The sequence below is a fragment of the Haliotis cracherodii genome, unplaced genomic scaffold (genome assembly GCF_022045235.1).
Source record: "Haliotis cracherodii isolate W230 unplaced genomic scaffold, xgHalCrac1.p SCAF_17, whole genome shotgun sequence".
NCBI lineage: Eukaryota > Metazoa > Mollusca > Gastropoda > Lepetellida > Haliotidae > Haliotis > Haliotis cracherodii.
This window is the reverse complement of record NW_027266272.1, coordinates 15,218,882-15,241,993: the sequence shown is the minus strand read 5'-3', so window position 1 is coordinate 15,241,993 and position 23,112 is coordinate 15,218,882. Positions and strand designations below refer to the sequence as shown.

The 23,112-nt window shown below is 42.2% G+C and overlaps 1 protein-coding gene across 1 annotated transcript in view; it reads left to right on the top strand.

The window, feature by feature from the left end:
• Positions 1-23,112, top strand: part of LOC139464636 (uncharacterized) — a 64,965-nt gene that overhangs the window by 2,944 nt on the left and 38,909 nt on the right. The window contains exon 2 of the mRNA XM_071246161.1: positions 1,122-2,153. Within this exon, the coding sequence (XP_071102262.1) occupies positions 1,122-2,153 (1,032 nt within the window). The remainder of the gene's footprint in view (positions 1-1,121; positions 2,154-23,112) is intronic.

Sequence of the window (23,112 nt, the reverse complement as noted above, 5' to 3'; positions counted from 1 at the left end):
AAAGCTTGCAACTGATTGGCTGACATAGATAGTCGACGGGGACATCAACACTGTCTGTCATGGCGGCATTGGCAGACTCTCCAATACAAAGGCTAAAAATAGCGTTTAAATTGAGTTGTTAATGGCAAACACTCTAGCTTTGGCTTTTAAATGTCCCCTTGAGAAATAACTACAAGACAACCAGGACGTTCAAATAAAACGTCAGTTGCATTAATTAAATATTAATTAAATTCTGTTATAACATTGTGAAATGTGTTATTGTATACAATGATCGATTTTCAGAAATACTGTTATTTCAGAAAAAAAATAGTTCAAAGTCATACACCGGCTGTATTTATGAAATCTGATTTTTTAATTGGGAAATGTAGCGTTTGCGAAATTGGAAGGAGGTAATCTTAAGAATTTAACACACTGACAAAATAAGGTAAGGACTAAATATTGAAGGTAGCCGAAGAAACACCTTTCTGTTTTGGATCCTGACCGCTATCATTAATTAGAAATATACCATGTATATTCATTTATTGAATTAACAATCTGTATCAGTGAGTTATTGAGTGAGTGTTTTGGAAGGTGGTTTGGGGAGTGAGCGAATGAGTGAGTGAGGGAGGTTGACGTCGCACTGGTATTCTTTCAACCATAATATTTATGGTGACGATCAAGTTATGGAAGTAAAATACCATTTGAATATGGCATCGCTTTAGCTGCCTGTGCTTGCATTGTGGACAATAGATAATCAGCGATTGAGTTAAACACTCGAAGGTACCCACCATTAATACTGGGTGTGAGTGCCTGGGAATTTGCTGCATATCTTGTTGCCTTCGCTTCAACAATTTGATCTTGGGATTAAAAACTGAGGATAAATTATTTTTTCCGGAGGAGAATTCCAGTAGTACAATATGTTCAGTAGGAAGTATGCTTACTATTTTTTCCAGAAGGCAGTATATTCAATACTTTCACAGGAGGAAGTTTGCTCAATACATTCCTAGTGAGAAGCATGCTCAATACTTTCACAGCAGGAAGTACGCTCAATACTTTCTAGGTGAGAAGCATGCTTAATACTCTCCCAGCAGGAAGTAAGCTCAATGCTTTTTAAGTGAGAAGCATGCTCAATACTATCCCAGCAGGAAGTACGCTCAATACTTTCTAGGTGAGAAGCAAGCTCAATACTATCCCAGCAGGAAGTACGCTCAGTACTTTCTAGGTGAGAAGCAAGCTCAATACTATCCCAGCAGGAAGTACGCTCAATACTTTCTAAGTGAGAAGCATGCTCAATACTATCCCAGCAGGAAGTACGCTCAATACTTTCTAAGTGAGAAGTATGGTCAATATTATCCCAGCAGGAAGTACGCTCAATACTTTCTAAGTGAGAAACATGCTCAATACTATCCCAGCAGGAAGTACACACAATACTTTCTAGGTGAGAAGCATGCTCAATACTTTCCCAGCAGGAAGTACGCTCAATACTTTCTAGGTGAGAAGCAAGCTCAATACTATCCCAGCAGGAAGTACGCTCAATACTTTCTAGGTGAGAAGCAAGCTCAATACTATCCCAGCAGGAAGTACGCTCAATACTTTCTAGGTGAGAAGCAAGCTCAATACTATCCCAGCAGGAAGTACGCTCAATACTTTCTAAGTGAGAAGCATGCTCAATACTATCCCAGCAGGAAGTACGCTCAATACTTTCTAGGTGAGAAGTATGGTCAATATTATCCCAGCAGGAAGTACGCTCAATACTTTCTAAGTGAGAAACATGCTCAATACTATCCCAGCAGGAAGTACACACAATACTTTCTAGGTGAGAAGCAAGCTCAATACTATCCCAGCAGGAAGTACGCTCAGTACTTTCTAGGTGAGAAGCATGCTCAATACTATCCCAGCAGGAAGTACGCTCAATACTTTCTAGGTGAGAAGTATGGTCAATATTATCCCAGCAGGAAGTACGCTCAATACTTTCTAAGTGAGAAACATGCTCAATACTATCCCAGCAGGAAGTACGCTCAATACTTTCTAGGTGAGAAACATGCTCAATACTATCCCAACAGGAAGTACGCTCAATACTTTCTAGGGCAGAAGCATACTCAATACTATCCTAGCAGGAAGTACGCTCAATACTATCTAGGTGAGAAGCATGCTCAATACTTTCCCAGCAGGAAGTACGTTCAATACTTTCTAGGGGAGAAGCATACTCAATACTATCCTAGCAATACTGTCCAAGAAGTTAGTATGTTTAATACTTTCCCCGTCATAAATATGCCCAGTACCTATCCAGAAGTGTATGTATGTTACCCTTAACCCTCAAATGAGAGTCCAACGTGATGTCGAGGCCTTTCAGCGGTAGGATCCCTTTGTTAAATCTAAGGTTGGATCTGTTCATGAAACATGGACTCTTGTATTTTATTTTGCCATACAATTTCTAGTGCATTATGGCTTGGGGTAGCCGAGTGGTTAAAGTGGTAAGACCGAATACCCGGGTTCGATTCCCCACATGGGAAAAAAAGTGTTAAGCCATTTATTCTTTTACCGTAGTGATATTGCTGGAAAACTGCTAAGGGCTACGAAAAAACATATTCCCACAATCACTCTCGAAACAGTGCAAGTTGTGAGCGGATGACTGAACCAGGAGTTCGGACTTCAAGCAATGCAATTCCGGTTGAATAATCACACCTCGATAATTTCATTTTGAAAATGGCACCCATAACAACAATATAAATATCGAGCAATTATTCTGCCATCTGCGGATGTTGAATAACGTTGTAACACCTTGAATAATTGTGTTCATATTTTATTTACGGTTGAATTAATTCTTGCCGATTGAATAATCCCACACTGTTTCCAAACCGGATTATTTCAGTGTTATGTATCTTTCGTCTCCGTCGTTGTCTGAGCGCTGTACCAACTATTTCATAATAACTTAATGAAGATCCGAGCGTTTTCATAACTGTTTGTTTGTTGTTTTACGCTGCATTCAGCAATGTTCCAGCTGTATGACAGTGGTCTGTAAATATTCGAGTCTGGACCAGACAATCCAGTGATTGACATCATAGGCATCGATCTATGCATTTGGGATACGAAGACATGCATCCACCAAGTCCCTTTAGAGGCCTCTAACTGCAAACATGGGTTGCTGAAGGCCAAATCTAATCCCAATCTTCAACTAATGTGTAGTCGCTACGCTCTTCATAAGTGTAGATTGTCAGTTTAATGTGGGTGAAAAGCCGACAGTGACTCAAATCGCGGTCCGCAGTCTTTTTCATTTTGGGGCTGGGATTTTTTTTAAATAGACAAGAAATATTTTTCGATCACTGATTGTAAACACACATTTCAGTCTGTGAAAAGAAGAGCTGAACAATTTAATTTTGTTTCACAACACATATTTTGTCAGCGATTAATTACTTCTTTTCTCTATTATTTTCGGGAACAAATCGGTTTAAAGGGCGTGTATGTCGAGGCACGTATGTACGGAAACGTAGTAGGGCCACGGTGAATTTTTTTGTCTAAGTTTCTCCTACGTAGTAGGACTTAGTATCTCTTACGTAGGAGATACTAAGTCCTACGAAGTAGATAGTGATTCTAGGCCATACTAAGTCCTACGTAAGAGATAATAAGACCTACGTAGGAGATAGTTAGTCCTACGTATGGGATAGGAAGTCCTACGTAGGAGAGAGTAATTCTAGGCCATACTATGTCCTACGTAGTAGATAGTAATTCTATGCGATACTAAGTCCTACGAAAGAGCTAATAGGTCCTACGTAGGAGATAGTAGGTCCTATCTGGTCAACGTGTCACCGTGGCCCCACTACGCTTCCGTACGTATGCACATGTTTTCAGTCATTGGTTTACCTGGTTCGCATTCGTTTACTTACAGACCGCCGCGAGACACGTATAGCTGGAAATGTCCTGACCATGGCGAAAAACCCAAAACAAACACACAAATAAACATACAGACAAACAAACAAACAAACAAACAGCCCCATAGTAGTCGTAGAGCATTATATGAAACTTTTGCAATGTCACTTCAAACTCACAAAGACATTTATTGTTAAATTCATGAACATTGAAAAAACATTCACATGTCGTGTGTAAGGATACTTTAATACGACTTATGGAATGGGCGTCATATAAAGATTAAATGTTTGTGAGAATATGTATGGCTTGAGCTGCGCGGATAGGCATTTTGAAGTAGAAATCTACTTCAGTCGAGTCTTATCTTTGTAATTAGGGCACATTATACAGTATCAGATATTCGGAGATTTGGAAAGAGCAATAAAACCACAGATTTCCATGTACGTATTTGAAGGGTGCCGCCTTGGACGCGGAGAACTGTCTTCGTCGTTTTCTGCTGGGGTGATTTCGTGCCACATTTCTCTTTTCTCATAAGCAGCAGAATTTCTGCACTTGTAGCAGACGTAATGCAAAAAAACATGTCGTTTTTATTTTTTAAAAATCAGTAAATGCGCTACTGTGTGATTGGATGTTCTTGCCCGTCGCTTGATGGCCCATCGTCATATGTCAGGAGTACTGCTGCGCGGCGTAAGGCCAGGTTCACACAGTGCCGATTTAGGCTGCCGTTTGAGATCAGACAGCGCTACGACACGAAAAGTGAAAAAAAAAATCGGGTTACTATCCTAATTGATCTGGAATGTCCTATCATTGTCTGAACGCAGTCATGTACGTTCGTTACAGAGTCCTACGGATCGGGAAAGGTCCAGAGAGGTCGGCCAAGCACTCCCGACAGTATGGTGCGTCCCGTAATATTCGGGAAACTCAGCCGATTTTGTCTGGTCGGATTACAATCGTGACTATGTCGTGATAGATTCTGCTGTATCGGATCAAAATCGTAACAATGTCCTGTGTTGTCTGGACGGTGTCCTGTGGATCGGGACGCTGTCGTGATAAACGGGCATGAATTGTTCATTGCCGATTCTTGTCGATTGAGTCCAGATTGCGTCCAGATCTTGCCGAATGCGAACCATCTTTGTCGGTTCACTGACCGGTCACTGTCTGATCTCTGTCGGATCGCATTCGGGAGAATCGGGACGCTGTCGGGACAGATTCGGTCGTTCTTTACTATGCGGAAGATACAAATCGGATCAGATTCGGCTTGAAAACGAGAGGAATCGGGACGAATCGAAATTGAAAAGGCCTTATCTGTTTCGGCAGATAATCGAGACTAACTATCCTCCAGCGTTAAAGTTATATGATTGTACGTACATTATCAACATACAGAGTCTATATATCCTCATCCCGTCTTACAGGGGACTAGGCTAAGAAATTGGCAGATTTGGCACGTTTGATTCAAGTAGTTCTTTGTCAAATTTTATGATGTGCATTCACATGTACGTGAATCAATACTCGTGAAGATCCGGGGTAGAATAGGTTTTCAGCAACCCATGCTTGCCGTAAAGGGCGACTATCATTGTCGTTAGAGGCGACTACCGGGGTCGGCTGGTTAGGCCCACTGGCTTGGTTGATGAACTTCATCGTATCCCAATAGCGTGGATCGAAGCTCATGATGTCAATCACTGGATTTTCTGGTCCAGACTCGATCATTTACAGACCGCCGTCATATAGCAGCAATATTGCTGAGTGCGGCGTTAAACAACAAAAACAAAACAAAGGTAAACAATTTCTTATCGGTATTTGGGGACACAGGTGGCCATGTCGTCTTAGGCGCCGCGATTCTCTTTAAAGTCATGATGATTACCATAATCCCCATCACATGTGCGCTCGTAATTCAGCTTTTTTAACAAACAAAAGAAACCACTTGTTCAGTACAACTTTCTGTTGCATTTGGATCTTCAAAAGCCATTTTCAAAATGGTATAGCCCCAGGGAGTCAAATAACGTATACTATCAACTTTACGACATTCGTTCTCGTTTGTGGCAGAACATGGTTCCCGAATTTTCATCTGAAATCTGTTCAAAGATCCCCTAGTTTGTATTTCAAATGGTCTATAATTAAAGGCGACAAATCTCTTTCAATAATCATACATAAAAGCTACAAACCCCCTTCCATGATAATAAATCATCTCCGCTACAAGCAGAATCTATTCCGACTGTATCATATGAATCACTGTTTATGACTCAGTGTCAAGGAGTGATGATAACAGGTATTCGCGAAAATGTAAACGAATTTTCCGCTGTCGATTGCACCCGTCAATAACACATGCAAAGGCAAGGCAATTGTTCACTTAAAAAAAAACCCCACACAGAACCATGATTGTGTGGTCCATAATTGTGGGATTTTGTACAGACTGACATCATGTAGCTGGCGTCATGTGCGGTGTTAAACAACAATTTTTCCAGGACAGTCTTCAAAATTATTGCACCTATATAGCGACGTGCATGCATGCATGCATGCATGCGCGCGTTCGTGCGTGCGTGCGTGCGTGCGTGCGTGCGTGATTGTACTGGCCTGATGTAGTTTTTATAGTGTCCGCTGCAGTTTAACATGAATACCCCACTCTGACACGGTATAATGACACCGGGCCGACCAGACCTTGTATCAGCCCATTAATGCCGAGCGCCAGGCAGGGTAACAACAAGTGTTAACGTCTTTTCGTATGTCGCGCCCGGGCATCGAACCCCCAATCTTTCACACTCTGGGCGGACGCTGTACCATTAGACCACGCAGGCGGTGCCACAGCATAACGAAAGTTGCAGCTCACAGATAAGCATTTCATCTTCAATGATAATGTTGGTAAGTTGAACTACATGTAGTGATTCATGACAGTCGAAATCATCGGTCAGGTTAGGGTTAGGGTTAGGGTTAGGGTTAGGGTTAGGGTTAGATGAGGGTTTGGATCATGGTTGAGTTTTCGAGCTTAACATGTTTTCGGCTTTAATATTGAAGCTTTACTCACGGATCCACGGATAGGGTTAGGGTTGGGGTTAGGGTTAGGGTTAGATTAGGGTTAGGGTTAAACTACAATTCTTCAGGGATTCCAGGGGTAGAAAAGGTCTTCAGCAACCCATGCTTGCCGTAAAAGGCGAATATGCTTGTCGTAAGAGGATAAAGCGTCTGCCTGGAGAGCCGGTGGATCGAACCCCAGGACGCATCATACAAAATACTATAAAATATGGTAATTGATGTTACCCTGCCTGGCGTTCGGCGTTAAGAGGATTAAAGCAGGACTGGTGGGATATCCAGGTTAAACTGTGGTATCTCAGTGGGGTAGTACTATAAAACCAGCATTAGTCCGAACACACTCACACACACGCACACACACGCGCGCGCGCACACACACGCACGCACACACGCACGCACGCACGCACGCACGCACGCACACACGTAGCTATATAAGGGCAATAACCTTGAACGCGAAGTTAACCCCCACTTCACGTCACCTCACAGTCAATAATTACTTACCTTCCAGTGGAGAAAAAAAATGGGATTAACAACGGCATAGCGGTTGTTTAGTATTTTCAATCATGTAATCAAAACAATATTTGTCAGCAATGAACCGACGTCTGTTTTTTTGTTTTTCTGAAAGTTAATCAATCTCTTCCACATTCTTCAGCTTCTGAAAGCATCTTTCATCACTGAATGTAATCCTCTCACACAGTGAAGCCTTTGTAATTGCAGTGACAACTTTGGGCGTCAGAATAGCGGTGTCGTCATACCCTGCACCAACGCACATACTACACAGAGTACACGGTGAGCATGACCCCAAGAAGTCCTAGTTTGTTGTTTGTTTGTTTGTTTGTTGTTTTACGCCGCACTCAGCAATATTCCAGCTATATGACGGCGGTCTGTAAATAATCGAGTCTGGACCAGACAATCCAGCGGTTGACATTATGAGCATGTGTTCACGGCTTCTTCTATTTCAAAACAAAGATTCATTAGCTAACAGCATGACAAAATGTTCACTCAAGATGGAGGACATTTTTCTTTCGAGCCCAATCGAGCTGCCAATCAGCCATACGCCTTGTCACACGGAAGTCCTCCAATGCAGCTGACAAGCTGTCCATTTCATGTTGTACGCGCTGGATAAGGAGGCATTCCGAACTTCAACCAGCCCTTAAGTCGTAGAACTTGTATTACCGACAGGCTACAGACAACAGTCCGTCGAACCATGTGCTTCAAATAACCTAGGAGTGAGTGAGTTGGGTCACGCCGCTTTTAACATTATTCCAGTTATATCACGGCGTGTCAGCTTAATGTGGGAGGAAAGCCCGATGTGATGCAGGTCTCAGACGTTTACCACTTCGGTGAAACCCACGAGCACAGGTTTGGTGCTGACAAACCTAGTTAATAATCGGGGTGAACAGGGATTCGAACCAACAATCATAGGTTTCTGGCGTGTCCAAGGGACGCAACTCTGCACAGGGAATCGCGACGCCTGAAACGACTGGGCCACCCGTGCCTCCAAATAACCTTCGGCGCCGTGCACGATGTATGATAAAATGCATATCACCACACCAAAAAGAAATTGTTTACCTGTGTTTGTTTGTTGTTTAACGAAGCAATATTCCAGCTACATGACGGCGGTCTGTAAATAATCGAGTCTGGACCAGACAATCCTGTGATTTACATCATGAACATCGATTCACGCAATTGGGATCGATGACATGCATCAACCAAGTCAGCGAGCCTGACCACCCGATCCTGTTAGTCACTTTTTACGACAAGCATTGTCGCCTTTTATGGCAAGCATGGGTTGCTGAAGACCTATTCTACCCCGGATCTTCACGAGTCGTTCAATATCATGAAAAGGTCTATAAAAATGCATGCGTTGTAGTTGTGGCTGGGTTATGGCTGGTCGGTCTCGACTGTCAAAACGTTATGGGGAACTGTTCAACTGAGACCTTATGCTACAGCTTGTTGAAACAGAACGGAACAACGTCGCCAGGCTATTGGAAGCAAGATACCAACTACAGTATATTGTCGCTAGTGCATTCAGTGTCTCCCACCGGCGACACTCGACACAAACACACGCAAAGGCAAGCAAACCGCTCACCCGCTAACAAATGTTTGACGTAAGATGTGACAAAATAATCGGGTTAGGTGACATTGTAGGTTGCACAGTTCATGACTTCAGTTTTCACAGGCCGCCGTGACAGGACTGCAATATAGCTGACTGCCGCTTTATGCCTCGTGTTTGTGTGTTTGTTGACGTCCTGTAAATGCTCGAGTCTGTACCATACGAACAAGCATACTTTTTGGGAATCAATTCCAACTATTACTGGCTAAAGTTCAAACAAACAAGCATTAATTGTGTAAATTGGTGCTTATTATTCCCCTGATCCTATGTTCAGGTTGAGGCACCGCCTTTCATAAAGTACGACCATTTGTTTAAGGTTTAAGGTATATATATATGAATTAACATGACCCTTGACTGTTAATCTGACCTCAGTGATATACCATAGACATACTGGGACGCCAACACCGCACATCTCAAGTGGGCAACGATTTTAACATCGCGTTTAAGATTATTGCATCTGTATACCTGTGTGTGTGTGCGTGCGTGCGTGCGTGCGTGCGTGCGTGCGTGCGTGGGTGTGTGTGTGTGTGTGTGTGGTTGCCTGTTTGTATCATAATATTCACCGCTATTTTGCCTTAAGAACTCCTTTATGGACTGCGATCTCTCACTTATGCTGCGATCTATCATTGAAACGTTCTTCATCTCGAACTTGGCGTCTGCAACCTACTCTGAAAAGTATACAATCTACACTATAATTATACTGCCCTGGTAATAATAAAAAAAACAGTGTCCGACGTAGACACTTAGTAGCCTCTATCGGTGGGAAACGTTGGCAATGCGACAGGTGTTATCGGTAATGTCAAAACCCACATGCCAGATCAAAGGTTACACGAAAAATCCTCGACATCCTACATACAACAATCTACTGAAGTCAGGAGGGCGGAGAGAGATAGCGAATAACGGTGTCTGTGATGGACATTCAGTCATAGACGACACATACTCAGCCTGAGCGGTCACTCGCAATACTGCGTCGTGATTACTTTAGTGTCTTGATTTTGCACCTGACACACACCAGATCCTCCAATATTAAACACAGGTTGTCTTCTGTGTCTGATTCATTTAACAGTGTCTGAATCAACCAACAGAGTAAATCTCATGAACAGCTATGTACGAATCCGGTAAACTGATTTCAGATTTCCCCTTGGCAATATCCCAATATATATTTTGTGGCTGGGCAGAGGCCTTTATTCGATTGTCTTATTATCTGTGCTGGACGGACCGTGTGTGACTGCTATCTGGCATTTGACGTGGGTAACACAATCTGCTACTGGGAGCTGAGGTTGACGTATGAAGCACCATTGTGTACTTTGTCTGATCAGGAAGATCGAGTGTCGTGATCAGGAGAAGCCATGGCGTGAAGGCCCTCCTTGACCACACGGTCTCTCGCTCGCTTGTTATATGTAAAACTCAGATCACGAAGGTCTCAGATTAGATCCGGATTCTTAGATCTGCGCCATATTTCCTGTTAAAGGTAGGGCTTACTAATGGACGCCCTTGGTGATTCGGGTTAGGATAGGTCCCTTACAAGCTTTGTTTGTCGTACGATGTGACTACAAGAATCAGATGGTCAGGCTTGGTGACTTTGTTCATTGCATGATATCGTACCCCGTCGGCGTTGGACGCTGCTCATTGCAACAATCACCAGTTTGTCTGGTCCAGATTCGATTTGTTACAAACTTTGAAATGGCATGGTTACAGACGTAATTAGAAAGTAATGAAGACCTTTAAGTTCTGTAATTACCACTCATGACGCTAAGAACCCTGGCCCAAAGGGAAAAAAATGGACCCTAACTAATCTAGAACACCCCCCCCCCCCAAAAAAAAACAAACAAAAAACAAAAACAAACCCAAAAAACCCCAACAACAAGCAACAAAAAAAACACACACAAAAAAACAACAACAAAACAAAAACAAAACAACAACAACAAAAACAAACAAAAATACCCAACAAACAAGGCTGCATCCTTGATGGAGTCTGCATGACGTTTATCTATATAACTGCAGTGCGTGATTAATTCCCTTAGACGGGTCAGGATCCTGTGGTATTGCTTTTGAATCCCAGACTATGATTACGACCAGGCCGGTGCTTCTGATTCTTGATTTGCCAGGATGATCATGTTTGGTCCCTCAACACATACCGCGTTCCTTGGTTATAAAAAAAAAATACGTTTAAACGCGCTTACTAATTTTTTCTGCAATTGACATTGGGATATTTAATATTAACACCGCCCCTAGTATCCAGAATATGAGGAATATAATGGTTGACTCGGAGAAATAAAATTGACATAATTCTTTCCATAATCATAAGAAATCTCTGCTAAAAGCAAATCGATTTACAATTCCGACTATATCACGAGCATGTGTTTATGAATCACTATTAAATAGTCATGATACTAGGCATTCGCCTAAGGTGAGCGTATCCTGTCCCACCGCTGACACCTGTCACAAACACATGCAAGGGCAAGTTAATTGTTTATTACAAAACAAAGGAACATATGGCTCAAGTCTAAATAGGGAATTCCATCGAACATGGTTTTTGTCACTGATTTGGAAATATTCTCCACGTGTCTACCATAACACTTTTCTCTTTGAAAGCTTTGTCGAAGCCTTAAAACCACTTTTGGGCAAGGTGAGGTGAGGTGAAATTGGGTTGAACGTCGAGTCCAAGATTATTGCACTTATATAGCGACGTGCATGTACGTGTGTGTGTGTTTGTGTGGTTGCTTGTACTATAGTACACCTCACCTCGCCTTGCTCAAAAGTGGTTTTAAGGCTTCGATCTAGTCCGGACTGATGCCGATTTATAGTGCTAGCTCACTGAGATACCATGCCGAAGTTTAACATGAATACCCCACTCAGACACTCAGACACTCAGACTCCGAGCCGACCAGTCCTTGTTTTAACAACAAGTACCATCTTTTAACGTCTTTTGGTATGACGCGGCTGGGGATCGATCCCCGGACCTTCTGCTCTCCGGGCGGATGCTCTACCACTAGACCACGGAGGCGGTCCTTTTGAGCAAGAGTCGTATAGAAGTTTTAGCTACCAACAACCAGCACATGAGCTGACTCTTCCTCGTCTTGACTTACATGTTTCTACTTCTAATCCAGACTGGATGGAGATAGCAAAACCTGAGTTATAAGAGATGATGAGCGGCAGGTTTATAAGTCGGGCCTCTTAGATAGCGGCAGGTATGAGTGTCAGCTGGATTATCGCCGTGGCTCAAGAGCAGCAGGTATTTTTATTTTTACCGTTCCCTAATCCGCGGAATCCGTGAATAGTTTTCTCGAGTACGTTGTTCGACTATAAAAGATAAGGGTTTTGACACTTTGGTAAATACTGATAACATGTCATGTATTACTGAGGTATGAGTGTTACTTAAGTCGTACTTCAAGAACGCGTGTAATATCCGCAATATGGAGTTGTGTAAGAAATAAAGACAAAAAATGCACACTGTAATCCAGACATGATCAGGGACTCTAGCCACAGAAATCCCTTCAGATGACGATTTAAAGAACTTGCAGTAACCTTTACCAACATGGTGTTGGTCAGTGCGCATGTGGCATTTAAAAGCTCCAGATAAATGTCAGAGAGATGTGTCCATCGAGGCCTAGGCATGTTGGTAACGGAGTACCAGAGTGAGTGAGTGAGTGAGTGAGTGAGTGAGTGAGTTGAGTTTTCCTTTGGATAATATGTCCGTCATGTCATTGTGTGTCTCCTTAATATCATAATGGGAGGAACGTCCTAAGTTATGAGACCTTATATTAGACTACGAATATGGTACTAATAACATGATCGGAGATTCAAACCCACAATTATATGGTTCTGATACGTCTATGGGAAGCAACTCTGAACAGCGAAATGCGGCGCCTTAGACGACTTGGCCACTCGTGCCCTCAATTGAAGAATATCACAACGATGTTATTTTGATCACGCCAAGTCTGTATTTGAAACCAAACTCGAAATGAAAACATCACAAGTACGATTTAAAAATCAACAGACAATCATTGTAATAGCATTTTGACAGTAATTTGTTTTGTATAGTCTTGGTTCCACACTTCAAATTGTGTTACAACTTGTTGACGTGGAACACGAAACGTAAAAGAAACACTGGTGCAATATATCATCAAATCTCCACGGGTTAAACAGCCTCGGCGCCAGATAACTTGAAAACACTGTGTCCCCATGGGCCATTGTTTTCTATGGATGACGCAAATAGGTAACGTTGATTTGAAAGCTTGCAGATGATTGTTTGATATGGACAGTCGAGGGGGCCATCAATGCTACCTTTCAGAGCGGCACTTTTTAATAAAAAATGCTAAAAATAAATTGAATTGTGAATTACTCAAGCTCTAGCTTCGGCGTTTAAATCCCTGTAGAGAAAATAATTCTCAGAACACTAACTACTGCAAATTCTAACAGACATTCACATGCAAACGCATAAACAACCGAGTAAAACACTGATCACAAACAACGTCTCTTCGAATAGGTTTGGACCCGTGATGATCCGTGGTGGAATAGGTCTTCAGCAACCCATGCTTGTCGTAAAAGGCAACTATACTTGTCGTAAGAGGCGACTAACGTGATCGGTGGTCAGGCTCCCTGACTTGGTTGATGCATGTCATCGTATCCCAATTGCGTGGATCGATGTTCATGATGTCAATCGCTGGATTGTCTGGTCCAGACTCGATTATTTACAGACCGCCGTCATATAGCTGGAATATCGCTGAGTGCGGCGTTAAACAACAAACCAAACCAAAATCTGTGAAAGTCTAGTGCTTTTATTTTCTTTTGTCGACAGATTTTAATGTCTATATGTATTTATGTATAACTTGATTTAGTTAGTATATGGCTGAAATATTGCCGATAGGACTTTAAATCGTAACTCACTCACTCACTAAGCTACTGTTTGTATCCAGCGTCCGTACAAATATGGGTTACAGTAATGAATAATGTGAATTTCGCAAGATACACGGCGTTTACACATAACGGCTTGTCAGATGTATAAACTGAATGTTGTTTTGTGCGGTAGTCGGCAACATTCCAGCCACATGTATGTACGGGAGGACTCGCCTGGAGTTGACAGTTGTTGGTTTGTTGTTTAATGCCGCACTTAGCAATATTCCAGCTATATGACGGCGGTCTGTAAATAATGGTGACTGTAAAAAAACACAAAAAACACTGAGAGGCTGACACCTGGTATGTTAAAAATGCCTTACATCGAACAAACAACAACAACAAAATTTGTTGTTTTTATTCACTGACTAGCACAGCCGGTACACTGACATTAATATAAAATGTCAACGCCATACAATACCTAGTCTCGATTATTAGTATCTGACGAAACAGATTCTATTGGGGTAACAGGCAAAATAACATTGAAAACAATATGAATGGATCACTGAAAACCATTATAGATGACTTGTCTTGTGCATCATAACTCATTACACAAAATTGATTTCTTAGACAAAGTCAAATCCTACACCATGTCACCCATTTGTTTTGTAGTCATCTTCAAAGTGCATGAGCCTAACGCTTAAATAGCTATGCAAGTTAACTGAGTCCCGTGACAATGAAACACCGTGTACTATCAGTTCTACCAGAACACACGTTAATGATCCTTCCCACATGACCAGTTTCTTTTTAACCTTTAAGTCAAATCGTACACCATGTCACGCTTTTATTTGTAGTTATCATGAAAGTGCATGAGCCTAACGCTTAAATAGCTATGCAAGTTAACTGAGTCCCGTGACAATGAAACACCGTGTACTATCAGTTCTACCAGAACACACGTTGATGATCCTTCCCAAATGACCGCTTTCTTTTTAATCTTAATGTCAAATTTCAGATGACACGCATGTGGGAAATAATAAATAAATATTTACGTGCCACTCACATGAAGGTAACAACAAAAATGCCATGGATTGTTGGTGCGAGACATTTTCGTGTTCATCGTAACCACAGTACCAACAAGCTGGTTCTCTCAGAGACCGTCAATGTTCAGGACGAAACAACGTGACGTTAGTGCATCTGACGAAAGCGTCGTTAAACTCAACTCAATCACTCATTCTTACAGCAGTAGTCATTGGTTCAGTTTCGCCACATACATGTATGTGTGTTGCTCAATACTAAACAAGTCAGAACCATGAAAAACAGTGATGGGATTAGGATTTTTTTTAAAGAACACATTATTTATCCATTTTGAGTGAATGAAATAAAAACGGTCTTATTTATTTTATGTTGTTTTATGAAAACGCGCAAACATTTATATGTTGATCAAACACTGTAAGGTATGACAGTACAAGCTCCTCTCACTGCTCTGGGAAAGTCTTATGACTCGATTAAATAAAACGATATTTCGTAAAATTTGATTTTGCTTTGATCTTATAATTGAGTTCGATTATATCGACCGATAGCTGCTTCAATACTATTTCAAAGCTGATTGAAAGTTTTAACATGTTTAAAACCCCATGATGAGTTATAACGCCATTCCGCATCAATGGCCGGAGATATAATCCTGCGAGTTATTTGTCAATAATTCACATGGCTTCTAGACATAATATTTGATGGTTTTAAGAAGCTGATTGACTGCTGATTTCTCCACATGATACTGTTCCTCAGTGCAAGTCTGTAATTCTCAACGCACCATCGTTGTACCTCCTGGTTGGGGGAACTCTGATAATAAGCAGACCCCCCCAAAGGCAGCGTCAGTGAGGGATCGCGACGTCCCCTAGCTAGACGACTTCAACGACCTTCCTAGACAAATATGCCCATCCAAGGATATGTTAATCTCAATTACAGACCAGCGGCGCTTAGAGAGGTGGAATAATGCTTCCTAAAATGGACTAATAATTCGGGAATTATGGAAATTTCTTGGGACACACTGTTCAGGCCTAATTTGGCAATGTATGGCCTATGTGTTTGGGGTAATATCCTATCACACTCTAAACGCGGAGAGCACTTGTAGATATAGTCAGAACAGATCAAGCTGGTATGCATGATCGTTAGCGACATATGCAAGGAGTTTATATGTATAGAAACGTAATGGCTTCCTGGGACTAGGACACATCTGGGATATCTCATTGTCTGGAACTGTATTACTAGCATCTGGAATTTGAGGATGGTTTCGTATGCTCCTGTTAGTGGTATGGGTATAGTGCACGTCTTGCATGATAGATGTTGGGGGCAGTATTGTTACTGTTATTATTATTTACAGATTAAAAACAGAATATGCAGCAAAGAGGATTTGGGTGATCCTGGCACAGTCAGGCTGGTTAGGCCCATCATCAACTCAGGGCCCTTGGCCCCTCTGCACGCAGCCCAGACAGCGAATGGGACTTCTTCCAGGAAGCGTTGCCCTAACCCTAAGTTGGACCAGACACTCCAGTGATTGAGATCATGAGCAACTATCCACGCAATTGGGATACCATGACATGTATCAATCAAGTCAGCGAGCCTGACCACCCGATTCCGCCAGTCGCCTCTTACGACAAGCATCGTCGCCTTTGATGGCAAGCATGGGTTCCTGAAGACCTATTCTACCCCGGATCTTCACGAGTCTCATGAGGCATGTATATTAAAGAGATCAATACTCTCCCGATGTACAGCCATTTAAAAAAATGGATAAAAACTCAATGGTAGGAACATCCCACAATTTATAAGGTGTGGCATTGTTTCACGGATGACGTCATAAATGATGTCACACAACCAGGATGCCAGTAGGTGTTTATGTCCCTCCTCGTCTACCCTTGCTTTGTAGTTGACTAGTAAACGTGACAGTTTTCATGCCACTGGAAATTTTCTGTTGTGTAATATGATTTTTATTCAATTTAAGTTACACAAAGTCACAATGAACAGTCTCTGAATATTTGTTGCATCGTAAATATCGCGATTTTTAACATCTTACTCAATCTCGAATCTAGGCATTTTTTATGAATGTTTTGAAATGAAAACAGGACAATTATCTAGAGAATTCATTTTTTGAAAAGTTATCACTTTTGTGACCATGTGTGTGTGCTCTATCATTATATCAATAACAATTCTGGAACATCGCCAACAACGCTGGAAGATGAAGTGAGCTTTCCGGCATGTTTTGTTGTCTTTATGTAAATAAAAGCGATGCTTCACGTGATTATTCACGAATGCCGTGATGACGGACTGTCTGGACCAGACAATCTAGGGATCATGGGCACAAAACCGAAGTTTTAATTCAGTCCGTTGTTTCAACCGAATCAATGATCCCTTGACATGTTGCTATCTGAGAAGTCAATTCTGCCAAATCATTTGTGTGTTTAAGGTTACAAAATGCCTCTTTGACCTATCGTAAATCTTGAAAACAATTGTGTACTTTGATATATACGGCGTTTCTCTGATGACACTTGCTTAAACTGACATGATATCGGGTGCTCGCGATGAGGTGAGAGTTTCAAATAGTGAATTGGGTCATTAATTGTCATGTTTATGGCTTCTAAGAATCGGCATAAACGATCGACTTTGGCCAATAACCGTGAACCTCCATTCGATCCTGACTGTGGACAAAGAAGGCCGTCATTCATTTGTCAGATAAATGTGAGACATGTATATTTTTCATCGGACCCGGATTGTCGATACTGTCTATCATCATGTTTCTGCAGATAAAGAAACTACTTGTGTATCCGTCTTTGACCACAAGCAATAAGCGACCTTTGGAATACAACGCTTGGTTAAAAGCCGCGTCGCTTAAAACAGGTGATGGATAATATATCATTAAAGCGAAATGATGCACACAGTTCGAATTGCGTTGTTAACACAGATCCATACAAGCAGGCATACCTTGACTAATATATATATATATAGAAACGGGAAAAGGTTCTGTGTTAGGTGTAATAAAGAAACAATGAACTGGTTCTCTGCAGTGTCTGTAATACATTGGGGATGCAGGAGCAAGGAAGGAGATGAGAATGGGATGTTAGAGCTGGGAAGAGGAAGAGAAGGGGATTCTGGAGCTGGGAAGGGGATGAGAATGGAATGCTAGAGCTGGGAAGGGGATGAGAATGGGATGCTAGAGCTGGGAAGGGGGTGAGAATGGGAAACTAGAGCTGGGAAGGAGATGAGAATCGGATGCTAGAGCTGGGAAGGAGATGAGAATGGGATGCTAGAGCTGGGAAGGGGGTGAGAATGGGATGCTAGAGCTGGGAAGAGGATGAGAATCGGATGCTAGAGCTGGGAAGGAGATGAGAATCGGATGCTAGAGCTGGGAAGGGATGAGAATGGGAAACTAGAGCTGGGAAGGAGATGAGAATCGGATGCTAGAGCTGGGAAGGAGATGAGAATCGGATGCTAGAGCTGGGAAGGGATGAGAATGGGATGCTAGAGCTGGAAAGGGGGTGAGAATGGGATACTAGAGCTGGGAAGGAGATGAGAATGGGATGCTAGAGCTGAGAAGAGGATGAGAATGGGATACTAGAGCTGGGAAGGGGATGAGAATCGGATGCTAGAGCTGGGAAGGGATGAGAATGGGATGCTAGAGCCGGGAAGGGATGCGAACGGGATGCTAGAGCTGAGAAGGGATGACAATGGGATGCTAGAGTTGGGAAGGAGAGGAGAATGGGATGCTAGAGCCGGGAAGGGATGAGAACGGGATGCTAGAGCTGGGTAGGGATGAGAACGGGATGCTAGAGTTGGGGAGGAGATGAGAATGGGATGCAAGAGCTGGGAAGGGGGTGAGAATGGGATGCTAGAGCTGGGAAGGGGGTGAGAATGGCATACTAGAGCTGGGAAGAGGATGAGAATTAGATGCTAGAGCTTGGAAGGGAATGAGAATGGGATACTAGAGCTGGGAAGAGGATGAGAATGGGATGCTAGAGTTGGGAAGAGGATGAGAATGGGATGCTAGAGCTGGGAAGAGGATGAGAATAGGATACTAGAGCTGGGAAGAGGATGAGAATGGGATGCTAGAGCTGAGAAGAGGTGAGAATATGATGCTAGAACTGGGAAGGTGGTGAGAATGGGATGCTAGAGCTGGGAAGGGGGTGAGAATGGCATACTAGAGCTGGGAAGGGGGTGAGAATGGGATACTAGAGCTGGGAAGGGGATGAGAATAGGATACTAGAGTTGGGAAGAGGATGAGAATGGGATACTAGAGCTGAGAAGAGGATGAGAATGGGATGCTAGACCTGGGAAGGGGATGAGAATGGGATGCTAGAGCAGGGAAGGGGGTGAGAATGGGATGCTAGAGCTGGGAAGAGGATGAGATTGGGATGTTAGAGCTGAGAAGAGGATGAGAATTAGATGCTAGAGCTGGGAAGGGGATGAGAATGGGATGCTAGAGCTGGGAAGAGGATGAGAATGGGATGCTAGAGCTGGGAAGGGGATGAGAATGGGATGCTAGAGCTGAGAAGAGGATGAGAATGGGATGCTAGAGCTGGGAAGAGGATGAGAATGGGATGCTAGAGCTGAGAAGAGGATGAGAATGGGATGCTAGAGCTGAGAAGGGGATGAGAACGGAATGCTAGAGCTGGGAAGGGGATGAGAATGGGATGCTAGATCTGGAAAAAAAGATGAGAATGGGATGCTAGAGCTGGGAGGTTGATGAGAATGTGGTGCTAGATCTTGAAAAAAGATGAGAATGGGATGCTAGAGCTGGGAATGGGATTTGTGTTTTCTGTGAGCAATATAACAAGGGCCTGTAATTGATAGAGGCTGGGCCAGATGGACCTGTGATTCATAGTATGAGCAACGACGACACCCACACAACCACGTCACCGAGCGCTCTTGTGGTACCCCTACAGCGTGGGATGATGATCTTAATATCAGTGGTTTGACTCGATTATTTACAGGCCGCCATCATATATCTGCAACATTGCTGCTTGGCTGTTAAGCAACAAACAAGCAATCAAACAAACAAACAAACAACAAGTACCACCACCCAAGGGTACAACCGTCTAGAATCACCCAGCAAACCCATGAAGATCTGGGGTAGAATACGACTTCATCAACCCATTCGTGTCGTTAAAGACGACTATGTTTGTCGTAAGAGGCGACTAACGGGATCGGTCGGTTAGGCTCGCTGACTTGGCTGATGCATGTCATCGTGTGCCAATTGCGTAGATCGATGCTTATGATGTCAATCACTGGATTGTCTGGTCCAGACTCAATTCTTTACAGACCACCGCCAAATAGCGGGAATATTGCTGAGTGCGACTTTAAACAACAAACAAGCAACATCACCAAGCAGGATTTATATGGAAGCATTTAGTAGTAACCGTTCACGTTTAATGATACCTCAGATTAATGCCACTTCTATCAAGCAAGATCTGACATATGTTGAAGGTTTTTAAACGAGTACACCCTCAAGTGCCTAAATAATTGTGAAATGTAACGCCAAATGATGGAGCATGATACAGAATGATTGACATGATGAGAAGATTTACGCTGAGGAAGCTGAAGGCATCCGAGCTTTTGTCCATTATCTTTCTACTGAGACGTCAGCTATCTTGCAGTTTGCCGAACTTAACCCTCACGGTCCCGTGGCACTAATTGGGTGAGAAAAGTGAGGGGCCATATATGGTCCCGTGGCACCAAGACGGTTAAGGTTCAAGGTTAATAATAGCCAGGTATTTGCTTTTTTATAATTTCAAACTGTGATGGATATACATAAGATAGCTTTTTGTTGAGAAATGTGTCACTGTTTGCTACGTGTTTGTCAAAATCAAGGTTCAAACTGAATTTCTGTTTTTCTAAATTCCTGAACATTTTGGAACGTGTTTTATTCGTTAAATGTATGTTTTCTTATCTAATTCCAAGAACAGACATATTATTAGTTTTTTACTACTTTTGTTTACTTTTTAAATTTCGGAAGGAATGGGTATATTTTTTGCCAAACTAAATACTAGTATCGGGATTGTTTATTAATGTTTTTTTATATATATTCCAGGACACATAATGGACATGTGTTTTATTATCATACAAAGAAACTGGGTTGTCTGTGTTTAATGTAGCAGAAACTGAAATTACTTATTTTTTAGAGGCATCTTAATTGTGATTATGAGCATCGATCTTCGCAATTGGGATACGATGACATGCATCAATCCTTTTAATCGCTTTTTACACACAAAAAATGCGTTGCTGACTAACCCGGATGTTACGGGGTAATTCAATTATAAATGTTTATGATCTCAATGCATATCACGCGCAATAATTAAGACGGATAATGGTCAAGGGACCATAATGAAATTTGGAATATAGTCTGAAACTATTCTCGAAGCTCCTTGCAAAATAGTTCAGTAATATATGGGTAAAAAACCATCTGTTTCCTGCTCATGTAAGTGAGTATGATTTTACGCCGCTTTTTAGCAATATCACGGTGGGGGATACCGGAAATGGGCTTCACACATTGTACCCATGTGGAGAATCGAACCCGGGCCTTAGCTGTGATGAGCGAACGTCTTAAACACAAGGCTACTCAACCGCCCCTGGTCATGTAATTGGCTGGTTTGTTGTTTAACGCCGCACTCAGCAATATTCCAGCTATATGACGGCGGTCTGTAAAAAAATCGATTCTGGACCAGACAGTCCAGTGATTGAGATCAAGAGCATCTATCCACGCAAATGGGATACCATGACATGTATCAATCAAGTCAGCGAGCCTGACCACCCGATCCCATTAGTCGCCTCTTACGACAAGCATAATCGCCTTTTATGGCAAGCATGGATTGCTGAAGACCCATACTACAAATCTCACGAGGCATGTATATTAAAGAGATCAATACTCTCCCGATGTACAGCCATTAAAAAAAATAGATAAAAACTCAATGGTAGGAACATCCCACAATTTACAAGGTGTGGCATTGTTTCACGGATGACGTCATAAATGATGTCACACAACCGGGATGCCAGTAGGTGTTTATGTCCCTCCTCGTCTACCCTTGCTTTGTAGTTGACTGGTAACCGTGACAGTTTTCATGCCACGGGAAATTTTCTGTTGTGTAATATAATTTTTATTTAATTTAAGTTACACAAAGTCACAATGAACAGTCTCTGAATATTTGTTGCATCGTAAATATCGCAATTTTTAACACCTTACTCAATCTCGAATCTAGGCATTTTTTATGAATGTTTTGAAATGAAAACAGGACAATTATCTAGAGAATTCATTTTTTGAAAAGTTATCACTTTTGTGACCATGTGTGTGTGCTCTATCATTATATCAATAACAATTCTGGAACATCGCCAACAACGCTGGAAGATGAAGTGAGCTTTCCGGCATGTTTTGTTGTCTTTATGTAAATAAAAGCGATGCTTCACGTGATTATTCACGAATGCCGTGACGACGGACTGTCTGGACCAGACAATCTAGGGATCATGGGCACAAAACCGAAGTTTTAATTCAGTCCGTTGTTTCAACCAAATCAATGATCCCTTGACATGTTGCTATCTGAGAAGTCAATTCTGCCAAATCATTTGTGTGTTTAAGGTTACAAAATGCCTCTTTGACCTATCGTAAATCTTGAAAACAATTGTGTATTTGATATATACGGCTATTCTCTGATGAAGCTTGCTCAAATTGACATGATATCGGGTGCTCGCGATGAGGTGAGCGTTTCAAATAGTGAATTGGGTCATTAATTGTCATGTCTATGGCTTCTAAGAATCGGCATAAACGATCGACTTTGGCCAATAACCGTGAACCTCCATTCGATCCTGACTGTGGACAAAGAAGGCCGTCATTCATTTGTCAGATAAATGTGAGACATGTATATTTTTCATCGGACCCGGATTGTCGATACTGTCTATCATCATGTTTCTGCAGATAAAGAAACTACTTGTGTATCCGTCTTTGACCACAAGCAATAAGCGACCTTTGGAATACAACGCTTGGTTAAAAGCCGCGTCGCTTAAAAGAGGTGATGGATAATATATCATTAAAGCGAAATGATGCACCACAGTTCGAATTGCGTTGTTAACACAGATCCGTACAAGCAGGCATACCTTGACTAATATATATATATAGAAACGGGAAAAGGTTCTGTGTTAGGTGTAATAAAGAAACAATGAACTGGTTCTCTGCAGTGTCCGTAATACATTGGGGATGCTAGAGCAAGGAAGGAGATGAGAATGGGATGCAAGAGCTGGGAAGGGGGTGACAATGG